General features: G+C 49.0%; 1 protein-coding gene across 3 annotated transcripts in view; it reads left to right on the top strand.

Moving 5' to 3' along the window:
• Positions 1 to 12,102, top strand: part of ZRANB3 (zinc finger RANBP2-type containing 3) — an 86,715-nt gene that overhangs the window by 67,734 nt on the left and 6,879 nt on the right. For all 3 annotated transcript variants that reach the window (XM_007669468.3, XM_039913155.1, XM_029071560.2), the window contains 3 exons: positions 6,324 to 6,741; positions 9,568 to 9,783; positions 11,648 to 11,739. In XM_007669468.3, the coding sequence (XP_007667658.2) occupies positions 6,324 to 6,741; positions 9,568 to 9,783; positions 11,648 to 11,739 (726 nt within the window). The remainder of the gene's footprint in view (positions 1 to 6,323; positions 6,742 to 9,567; positions 9,784 to 11,647; positions 11,740 to 12,102) is intronic.

Here is a 12,102-nt window from a genome sequence, read left to right as displayed (position 1 = left end):
AGGTAACATGGACTGGATGGTGTTTTTTTTTTAGAAAAGTGATCCAGCAGCAGAGTGAATTATGGCCTGTAATGGGAAGAGGCAAGAGACTGGAGGTCAGCAAGGAAACCGATGCAGTAGTCAAGGCTAGGTAGGAGAAGTGCTTGGTTTAACGTCATAGCAGTTTGGATGGAGAAGAAAGGGCAGATTTTAGCAATATTGTGAAGGTAGAACTGAAAGAATTTGATGACAAATTGAATATGTGGATTGAATGAAAGAAATGAGTCAAGGAAAATGCCAAGGTTACAGGCTTGTGAAACCAGGAGGGTGTTGACGCTGTCTGCAGTAATAATTATGATATTAGTTAAACACTTATTATGAGCCAGGCACTGAACTAAGCACTGAGGTAAATACAAGCAAATTGGATCGGACACAGTCCCTGTCCCATGTGGGGCTCACAGTCTCAATCTCCATTTTACAGTTGAGGTAACTGAGGACCAGGAAAGTGCAGTGACTTGCCCAAGGTTACACAGCAGACAGGTGGCAGAGCTTCTGACTCCCAGGCCTGGGCAGTCTCCACTATGCCATGCTGCTTCAACACGGGGTCTGTATTGATGATGGAAAAGTCAGCGGGAGGACAGGGTTTGGGTGGGAAGATGAGGAGTTCTGTTTAAACATGCTAAGCTTGCTCTGTTATTCTCTGCCAAGCACTTAGTAGAGTGCCCTGCACACAGTAAGTGCTCGATAAATATGATTAATTGATTGATTAATCGAAGTGTTGGTGAGACATCCAAGTAGAGCTGCCCTGAAGGCAGGAGGGAAGTACAAGACTGCATAAGTACCATGGGGCGAGGGTGAATATTGAATTGCTTAAGGGCACACTCTCTTGATTTTTAATACTTTGACTTTTCAACCTTGCTCTAAGATAATAATAATAATAACAATAATGAGGCTGACTCCAAAGATTAGCAGCTTATATAGAGTAAAATAGTTCCAATAGATTAGGCCCCGACCCTTTCAGATAAAATATATTTCATGCCATTGAAGCATCTGATTGCTTTTATTTCCAGGTCTTCAAACAAAAAGCACTTTTGAACAGTGAAGTCAAGAAAATCACTGAATAGCCAAAAGTATAATTGGAGGCTCATCCTGTTCTGTAGATTTGTTTACTCAGCCTCACCCTCCTTTGGTGCTTAGAAAATGTCACTTTAAAATGAATCTAATTTACCTCCATTCATATGGCACTTTGTGTTTACAGTACTAATTACAATGCTTTCCACGCAGTTGTCTGCGATGATATGAAATGTCAGGTGGAATAGAATTCCTTCCTTTCAAGGACTAACAGTTTCAGTAAATAAAGACCCTGTGCCTGTCTCCATGCTGTTTCATCTCTGAAACATCTTCTTGGGTTTCCAAGACAACAGTGTTCCCCCCCAAAATTGGCAGTAAGCACCCAACTTTCCCCTACCACAAAACCTTTCCCGTGCCTTCTCTCCTCCCAACCCCCAAATTTGAACACATCCTCTGCACCAGCAGCATCCGGTGTTTGAAGAATATGCCCCCCAGCTGGCACCGGACCCCAAATGGCAGCTTTCCTGGAGGGCTGGAGGGGCGGGTTGGCCCTCTCACTCGGGTGGTTGCCCCAAACGCCAGACTCCGGCAGCTAATTTAGGGTCAGAAGCATTTGACTAAGGATTTGGATATCGGGGGATAGCACAAGCAATTAATACAATTGAATGAATGAATCCCTGCACAGGCCTAAGTGATCGCCCTTGTAGTAATGGTTGTAATTGAGCCCCTGCAGGGGCCCAAGGTGAGAGATGAAATCCCAGGAAGAAATGCCCCCTTTCCCCTTCAAGACTTCCTTCCAGTGAGGGGTCCCTCATTAGAGTCGGCACTTCCGATGGCCTCCACCCAGATGCTGCGACTGCGCCGGGTGTCATCCAGTGGGAGAAGTGGGCCAGGTTGACGGACAGGGAGCTGTAAGGCTGGTGGATAATGGAGAGAGAGGGAGAGACAGGCAGACAGACACCAGCACCCAACCTGGGTCTGGGTGAGCGCCGGGAGGAGGAAGAGAATGAGGCATTTGGGAAGAGGAGGAGGAGGACTAAGTGTGTATGTTATGGCGGGAGGTGAGGCCCCGGAAGAGCGCGGGAAGCTGAATCTTCTCAGTAACGACAGTCCGGGCAGACGGGAAACTTGGGTGGGAGGAGACTGGGGGTGACGACGCCGTGGGTTGGGGATGGCCTGGGGCCTGTGGAGGTATCTGCAGAAGGGGAATTGGATTGTTCTCTTCCCCAAACTGTGGAGCATACAAACAGCCCAGGACTGACCTTGCAAGCCCTGTGAAGAGGCCTGCAGAAACGCTGGGCCAGCTTTTTCAACCTCCCAGTCGACGTTCAAGTATTTCTTCCTCGTTACGTTATCGAGGGCAGCACGGCCTAGTGGATTGGGCACGGGCCCAGAAGTCAGAAGGACCTGGGTTCTTATCCTGACTCCACCACTTGTCTGCTGTGTGACCTTGGGCAAGTCACATCACTCGATATCTGCACTCTTTCCTCAAATACCATATTCCAGGGTACAGCCTCTTGGCCAACTGAGGGCTGTCTCAGAGGCTCTGGGCTTCAGGCAATACACTGACACCCGGGACTCGTGCCAGAGGAGGAAGGTCGCCGGGTTTCAGCCGTGGCAGGTGGATCGGGGCGAACCGGGGCGGTGGTTAGATGGATGCAGCTAGGAATGATTCCATGCACTGCCTTGCATTTGGCTGGAATCAGGTTTTTTAAGCTACTTTTTGCACCCTGAAAATGTCATCCTTCTTAAAATAGCTCGTCAGCAGTCCGCTACCACCCCCATGTGAATGAATGCCTTTGCTGTCTGCAGATTTTGAACCAATCCAGATCTGGTGAAGCACTTGCTCCCAAACGAATTACAGCAGCAGTTTTTCCATTTGGAAATTCATCGTGATGCAGCAGATAGACTTAAAATTATATTTTAAAATGGCAAGTGTACCTGGTGGGCCTCAGCGGAAGGCTAGGCTGGTAAGCTTCAGGGAGTAGCAGATGTCCCCACTGCAGCCGCTCTTTTGGCTAGGTCAACGGGCTGTTCAAAAATGACATTGCCTCTTGAAAATCTGGATATTTAAAGGGGGAGAAAAAATGTGAACTGATTCTTGCAAAAATTAACACTTTGGATTTGGCTGCGAGGCCAAAAACATGGTTCATCAAAAGCAAGATTTCCCTCAAACGGCGCCAGCTCCCTGAGGGCTGCAGAGCGAGTCGGAGCGTCAGCTATAAATAGCCGAATTGTGTGCTTAAAGCATACACGGGTTGTGGAGTTGGCGCTTGCTCAGCTCTGCAGACTTTGGCGCTTCGGCTGAAGGCAAGAATATTCTCTCTAACTCTTTAATTACTCTTGTCTCCTCCCCTTCACGACCCAGGAGCCTTCCGACTGCCCCCCTCGTCTCAAAGCATCACCTCCATTGGACTTTCCCAGCCTCCTGGGTTGTCCCAGAATTCCAGGTCTTGCCATCGGAATTTTTTTTTTCTGAATTCCTCTCCTTCTCTCTCAGTCTTTATTTTCAACATTCTCGGAGGGGAGATACCTTCGCTCCCCACCGCGTCTCCCCCCCCAACTCCATTCACACTCTCCACTCTTGGATATTTTCATCTGAACTCCATATCTGCAGCTGTTGGTATGGGCATTTTTGTCAAATGCAGGGCTTATACAAGGCAAATTAACGTTATTTCTGGTTGTCAAGAGCTTTTCCCCTGGGGCTTATATATGCCTTCTGTTTTGCCAGCGGTGGAGTAGGCAAATTTTTTTTGCCTAGCAGCACTTTAAACAGGAGAGATCAACTCTGTCATGGGAATTCTTCCTGCAGATATTCCGTAATAATTTGGTGACCTTGCCCACCGGTGTTTGTTTACCAGTGCCTCACAGAATCCTAGCTTTAAACAAATGATTCTTTCTTTATCTCACTGGCATCTTGAATTCACAAAAGCAACATGACTAAATCTGTTGTTCATCCATCAGTAATATTTATCGAGCGCTTAACTCTGCGCCAGACACTGTCCTAGGCACTTGGGAATCAGCCAGGCTAATTATGGTACTTGTTAAGCACTTACTATGTGCCAACAACTGTACAAAGCCCCAGGGTAGATACAAAATAATCAGGTTGGACACAGTCTGAGTAGGAAGGAGAGCAGATAAAGATTGAATCCCATTTTACAGATGAGGAACAGGGGCCCAGAGAAGTGAAGTGACTTGCCAAAGGTCACACAGCGGACAAGAGGCAGAGCTAGCATTAGAACCAAGTCCTCTGTCTCCAAGGTCCATGCTCTGTCCACTAGGCCACACTGCTTACTGAGTGCTTTCTTGTGTGTAGAGCACTGTACAAACACGTGGGAGAATTCAGTACAATAGAGCTGGTAGCCACGATCCCAGGCTACAAGGGACTTACACTCCAGAGGGGAAGGCTGGTATTAAAATAAATTACAGATAGGGGAAATGGGAGAGTATAAAGAGCTGTACATACAGTAGAGTAAGTAGACATGGTCCCCACCCCAAAAGGAGCATAAAGTTGAAGGCAGAAGACAGATAACTACAGGTTGGGGAAGCAACCAAGTGTAAAGATATGCATGTAAATGCTCTGGGGGGGCTGGGTGAATTCCAGTGTGAAAAATGAACTAGGAGAATTGGGTGACAGACTGAATAGGGCGGTCAAAAGAGAGAGAAGCCAAGAATGATGCCAAGGTGGTTGTTAACAAATCAGTTCATCAATGCTATTGATTGAGTGCTTGCTGTGTGCTCAGCACTGGACTAAATGCTTGGAAGAGTACAATATAGCAGAGTCGATACTCATGATCCCTGCCTACAAGGAGCTTACAGTTTACAGGAGGAACTGGACATTAAAATAGAGTAGAGATGGACATAGATGTAGAGGGACAGAGACCTAGGGAGATGCCAAGGCAGAGGTTGACACCTGGACACACACACGCGAATGCAGAGACTGAAACTGTTACCCAGGAACTCAGGAGATTTAGGGAAGAGGCTGAAACACAGAGACAGGGGCAGATGTGGAGATACAGAGACCCAAGGAGATTCAGAGAGACTGTTCAAGTTAGAAACTGAGGCGGAAAGGTGGCCCACAATAGTTTAGCCACACCTTTGAGAAGACACAGTGTATTACCTGAAAGGAAAGCAAAAGAAAGGAAAGAATGGTCAGGCAAGGCTATTCGGTACAGCCAGCTGTTCATTTTAATCTACGTGTCCGTCTCTTAAAAATGGAATAGAATATGATTGTTCTTGAAAATGGTGTATGTGGAAGAAGATGTATCCCAGGCAGGAGGTCATGCTGCTTCAGAATGACTTTAATGTCTCCTGGCTAAAATCCCTGTGTACTGAATGATCGTAAACACTACAATATGATCAGCCAGAATTTCTGATAGTGGGTTTCCGTTTAGCAGTGGTTCAGACCTTTCATTCTCCCACTTGTATTGATCAACTTGATTCACCTCAGAGTCCACCAAACCGGTATCTGTCGGAAATGTCATTTGTGAAAACCAAGCATGATAAGCCGGTGTAAAGTTTCCATCTGGTGGATATTCTGCGGTATTCGTGTCACTTGGGGAAAGGTCCCCTAGCATTTAAAGTCCAAAAAGCAACTTGTTAATTAAGCAATCAGTGACACTTATTGAGGGCTTACTTTGTGCAGAGCACTGTGCCTTGCACTTGGGATGGTACAATACAATGGAGTTGGTAGACACAATCACTGCCCACCAGGAGCTTAAAAATCTACAATCAATCGATCAGTCGTATTATTGACAGCTTACGATGTGCAGAATACTGTACTAAGCGTTTGGGAGAATACACTATAATTGAGAAGGAGCCTGGCCTAGTGGAAAGAGCAGGGGCCTGGGAATCAGAGGACCCAGGTTCTAATCCCGGCTCCGCCAACTGTTTGCTCTTGGACTCTGGAGAGCACTGGGCTTCCTCTTTTCCCTCCTACTTACACTATGAGCCCCGTGAGGGACAGGGACTGTGCCCAACATCTATCTACCCCAGCACTTAGAACTGTGCTTGACATATAGTGAGCATTTAACAAATAATATATGTATATATATAATTATTATGTAGTTAGTAGGCATGTTCCCTGGAGAATTGTAAAACTCATCGTGTTCACTTTACTCAAGGAAAAGTACTTTTTTTTAGCCTTTCTAAGGAAAGTCAAAGTATAAACCGGCAGAAAATTGCCACTAAGGAAATATTATGAGACACCTTTCTATAGAGGTAGAGGTTATGAGGTGGGTACTCCTGAATTAACATCCGTCTGCTTTTTCTAGTGTGAGAAAGAAAAGCAGCATGATATTCGTTCCTTCTTCTCCCCGAGACCCAACAAGAAAAGGCCCAGCAGCCCGGCCTCCTGCAACGAACCCCACTCCATCCCCGGAGCAGACAGCGAGCCCCTTTGCTCTGGAGACGCCACTTCAGAGGGAGCCGCCGGCTCGGAAAGGGATTTTGAACCTCCATGCAAAAGGTCTCGATCAGAGGGCAGACACGACCGTGTTCCCAGAGGGAGCCAGTCCAGGCCGGGCAGAGCGAGCTCATCATGCCCCGGGGCAAGAGCTGAGGGGGTCCAGCCCAACCCCAGCGGGGAGGCCCTTCCTGGCCAGCAAGGGTGGGACTGTAGTCGCTGCACCTATGTCAACAGCTCCTCGTTACCGTACTGTGAGATGTGTGAGCATCCTCGACGGAGCCATGGTGAGAACCTCCCGGCCAGCCGGAAACCGTGCCTGCCTCCCACCTTGTCTGCCTGCCCGCCTGTTTCCTTTCCTTTCTTTTCCTTTCCTTTCCTTTCCTTTCCTTTCCTTTCCTTTCCTTTCCTTTCCTTTCCTTTCCTTTCCTTTCCTTTCCTTTCCTTTCCTTTCCTTTCCTTTCCGTCCTTCCTTCCTTCCTTCCTTCCTTCCTTCCTTCCTTCCTTCCTTCCTTCCTTCCTTCCTTCCTTCCTTCCTTCCTTCCTTCCTTCCTTCCTTCCTCTCTCTCTCTCTCTCTCTCTCTTCCCCGCGGTCTCTCTCTCTCTCTCTTCCCCCCCTGCCCCGCCAACTCCCTGCCTGCAGCCCAGCGCAGTGGGCAGTCACTCTCAGTCACATATACTCTGGTATTGGTTAAGCACTGTTGTAAACTCTGGGGTAGATCCAAGTTAATGCAGTGGACACAGTCCCTGGCCCGTATGAGGTGCACAGACCCAGTAGGAGGGAGAAGAAGCGAGAGCAAGTGACAGACACCTCGCGTCGCTGACCTTTGCAGGCTTCAGCTCCTCCTGAAGCTCCCCCACAGGCTGGGGCTCTGAGGAATGTACATCCTCTTCTCGAGAGGGAAACTCTCCCACTCTGTGACATGGAACTAATTTGGCAAAATGGACATTTCTGATTAATGTCAGCAGGATGCAAATTCAGTGGGCAGGAATAGAAACTCTGTTGCTATGGCAGCAAGCATCCTCCTCCTTCTAGTCATAAACCTGCTGTTTTCTTCCCCCATTGGAGAAATTCCTGCTAAAAAGGGAAAGTATCACCATTCTGCTCTAAATAGCCAAATAATTTTACTTTTGGCTGCCCAACTGTGAGTTGTTTAGAAGTTTTGGGGGGTGAGAAATGATCAAAGTTATCCTGCCAAATTTTCCCTCTTTTATTGACCACGCCATCTTCTGAAGAATCATTTGGGAAGTTCTACTTTATCTGCCCTGCTTAATCTGATACCTTTAAGAAAGAAGTCCATTCACGCTTTTAGCGGCGTACTGTTCTTTGGGTGGTTTGGGCCTGCAAAATATGCCAAGATGGTCAAGTCCCAGCGGGAAGGCCTGACTCCTTCCCTCGTGTATAGGTCACCAGCAGCTAGCCTGAAATTGTGTGCCTGGAAGGCCTGCAGCAGGAGCCCTGGGGACCCAGCATGGCTTGGTGTTGAACGAGCATCTCTGTTCTCTGCCCGGCCCCTCCTAACCATGGGCCCGTGGGCCTCTGGGGAATTTGGGCCGAGGATGGGCTTGTTTCACTTGTCCGAGCTCAGAGTGCTGCCGCCCGAGTGGAGAGTGATGGTCCTCCTCCTTGTTTGCCTGGGAGCCCCTCCCGGCAGGGCCACCCACATCCCTGACTGCATTTCTAACCGGGACACCCTAGGGGATCCACCTGCTTATTGCCCAGACATAGCTCTGTAACAACTTGGAAATATCCCCTTCATCTCCCAACTGCAAGAAAAATGGGAAGCAACGTGGCCTAGTGGGAAAAGCACAGGCCTGAGAGGACCTGGGTTCTAATCCTGGCTCTGCCAGTTGTTTCATTCAATCACATTTATTGAGTGCTTACTGGGTGTAAAGCACTGTACTAAGCTATTGGGAGAGTACAGTATGAAATAGACACATTCCCTGCCCACAACAAGCTTACAGTCTAGGTGGAGAGACAGACATATGAATTAATAAATAAATATATACATAAATGCTGAGTCTCCTGTGTGACCTTGAGCAAGTCACAACTTCTCTGTGCCTTATCTATAAAATGGAGATTAAATTCTCCCTCTGATCTAGCCTCTGAGCCTCATGTGGGACAGGGATTGTATCTAACCTGATTATCATGTACCTGCCTCAGCGTTTAGTTCAGTCCTTGGCACATAGTAAGCACTTAAGTTCCATTATCATCGTTTAAAAAAATAATTCATCTGGTGGTGAGGATTAGAATCTGAAAGGTAATATTGTGTGTCAGTGCGTTATTTTGCCATCAGCTGGGATCCCCTGTTCTCTGCAATAAATGGCAATAGGGCACCCAAGAAGGTTAGGAAATGGAGCAACTTTTGTTGAGGAAATTCTGAAAAGACAAAAGACATTTGTTTCCGTGTGGAAAGACGAAGCCCAGGAGGGTTCCCAGTGGAAGTTTACACATAAAGAAAGGTGAGCATCACAAAATCCCATTGCAGCAAGAATATGGTGGCTCCAAACCAAACATCCAAGGCTGCTAACCATGTGACGTGTTACCACAGGAAATTGTGCAGGATGAAAGTACCATTAGCTTTAAGGTGATTGAACAGTCCTTCCTACCTGATCCAACAGTTACCAGAGTGAAAGTCGGGGATGCCATGGGGAGACTCGGTGGGGTGGAATGGCCCATGTCGGGTCACTGAGTGGAGAGTCAGGGATGGAGAGGGGAGAGTTAGAAGTATTGGGTGGTCCCTGCCGGATCACTAAAGGAGAGTCAGAGATGTTGGGTGATCTGTGCTCAGTCGCTGGCAGGGAGTCAGGATGGTCCATCCCTGACCATGAGGGCACGGGTCCAGGAGGACAAGCAGAGTACAGGTTCTCCTAGCATGCCGATGCCCCACTTGGAAATCGAGTCCCAGGCTAACATAGCAGTGGGTTTGCTCCTACTCTTATGTTCTTAACTTCCATTTGCACTCAGAGCTTTAGCCTTTCTTATGATATGAATAAATGCTGAGATTGTGTCCTTTCACAAGACGTGGTTGACAGTCTCTCTCAAGAATTGTCACACAATAAAGGTTTGCTCCAAATTTTAACTCATTTTTTTTTAATTTCCCCAATTCTAGTGAATCTGAGCCAAGAAGAAGAGGGGAACCATGCCTGCACCACGAGCGGACAAGGAAGCGTTTCTGAGGGGTGCGGAGGAGCCGATGTGCTGCGCGCCGACAGCTCGGACAGGCAAGAACCGAATCAGGAGTCCCCGGGGACTGAGCCCTCCGCTGAGAGCAAGCAAAGAGGAGGAGGAGGAGGAAGAGGCTGCATTCAGGCTGAGGCTCATGAGGGTGAGCGAGTCCAGGATCCCAAGGAAAGAGGCATTAGAGTTTGGCCTCGGGACAGGGACGGGGAGGGAATCCAGACCCCGAGGAAAGAGGCTTTAAGGCTCAGGCTCCGGATGGAGACAGGGAAGGAATCCAGACCCCAAGGAAAGAGGCGTTAAGGCTAGGGCTCGGGAGTAGTTAGGATTTCAGACCCCAAGAACGGAGGCATTCAGTCTGAGGCTCATGAGACAGAGATAGGAAACTTCCAGCTCCTTGTGGGCAGGGAACATATCTACCAACTCTGTTATATCATACTCTCCCAAGCGCTCAGTCAAGTGCTCTGCACAGAGTAAGCACTCAAATCAATACCATTGACTAATAGGAGGAGAAGAAAGAAGGGGGAGACTCCAAACCTCAAGGAGTTATTGCAGTCTGATTTTCTCTTGCTCTAAGTCTGTAAGACAAAAAGGCCCCTCCCTGCAGCGTGCTGCAGCACAGCACTATAGAGGCTGAGGTTTTCTTCTGCCTTCCGCATTTCCAACCAGATCCGTCCAATGCGGGCAGCCAAAACGAGGCCGGTGCTCCTGGAACGGGCAGAGCTGACAAGCTGTCAGCTGGCTTCAGGCAGCCACCCCCCCACTCTCCCAACTCCAGCAGCTCCCAGCCCAGAAGCAGAGGAGATCATTAATGTTAGCAGAGCATGTGAAGCCCTATTGAGCAGCCAGGGTGGGATAGATCTTCTACGGTCTGTAAGTCCCTCAGTGCTGAGGCACAATACACGGGCTTTGGAGTCAGAGGTCATGAGTTCAAATCCCAGCTCCGCCACTTGTCAGCTGTGTGACTCTGGGCAAGTCACTTAACTTCTCTGTGCCTCAGTTACCTCATCTGTAAAATGGGGATCAAGACTGTGAGCCCCACGTGGGACAACCTGATTCCCTTGTGTCTACCCCAGCGCTTAGAACAGTGCTCGGCACATAGTAAACGCATAACAAATACCAACATTATAGAGAAGCAGCGTGGCACAGTGGAAAGAGCATGGGCTTTGGAGTCAGGGCTCATGAGTTCGAATCCCAGCTCTGCCACTTGTTAGCTGTGTGACTGTGGGCAAGTCACTTAACTTCTCTGTGCCTCAGTTCCCTCATCTGTAAAATGGGGATTAAGACTGTGAGCCCCACGTGGGACAACCTGATTCCCCCGTGTCTACCCCAGCGCTTAGAACAGTGCTCGGCACATAGTAAGCGCTTAACAAATACCAACATTATTATTATTATTATTACTCTGTTCGAAACCCAGGGACGTGAACCCCTGTTTCAAGAATATGTTAGCGGGCTTAGTCATGCCTGTCGATCTATCGTTCATTTTGGCTTGGCTTTTCCCTCTTCTCATCCTGGACTTCCCTCAGCTCTAGACATGAACAGGCAAGAACCTGGACATCATCCATCAGCTTTGCTATTGGGGTAACTGGCAAGGACTGGCCGACTGGCCAGAGATCCTGCGCCATGGCTGGGGTGGCAGTCACCCCTGCCCTGCACCTCACCTCCTGCACAGTGGCATTCTCATTCCCCACTTTTGCCCAAGGAAACCCTCGGGATACACTTAGCTCTCAGAAATTGCTGCAGACGTGAGGCCTGGTGAGTGGCTGGGCTGGGCAGCTTTTCCTTGTGGCTGGTGGTGGCAGGGAGAGGCATCCGTCAGTGTGGCCGGTCGGGAACGACTCCGCCACCTCTTACCATCTGTCCAGTGGCTGAGCCAGTGGGGGTGGTGTTTAGCCAAGGAAAATTTGTGTGCAGTACTACCTGGGCACAGGGACCTGGGATGCTCTTAGTTCGGTAACATCTCTTGGCCCCAGGGGGTAACAGGCCTTCGGGTTCTCCCTTTTCCTTTCTAGAACCATTTGAGAATTCAGATGCTTTCCCAGTGTATGATGGCCTGCTGTTTTGTGCAAGTAGGAACACTGACCGAATACACCTCTACACCAAGGTAGGCTTTACGGGCCTTTGGCGGGTAAAGAAAGCACGGGGAGGCTCCGCCTCTTCTCCTATCGCCGCTCCACCTTGCCTCCCCCATCACCTCGTCCCATTGGCTCTTCCATTTCTCTCCGGCCACCAGGGCTCAGTCGCTTAGGGCAGCAGCTTGTGCAGAGGCTCGGCAGCGGAAGAGTGTAATACCGCCAACACCCACTGCTCGGCAACCCTTTCCTGCAGCCCCACTCCCACTCCTACCCTCTACCCACTACCCTGTTTCCCGGGGCTGCTGTTGCAGAAAAAGGTGTGAAGGGGAGGAGATGGGGAGGAGGGAGAAGCTGGAGAAGGCAGGTGGTCCCCCTTGGTCCTTCCCCCGTGG

The sequence above is a fragment of the Ornithorhynchus anatinus genome, chromosome 9 (genome assembly GCF_004115215.2).
Source record: "Ornithorhynchus anatinus isolate Pmale09 chromosome 9, mOrnAna1.pri.v4, whole genome shotgun sequence".
In the NCBI taxonomy this organism is placed as follows: Eukaryota; Metazoa; Chordata; class Mammalia; order Monotremata; family Ornithorhynchidae; genus Ornithorhynchus; species Ornithorhynchus anatinus.
The sequence above is the reverse complement of the archived record's forward strand: the minus strand, read 5'-3'. Positions and strand labels throughout refer to the sequence as shown.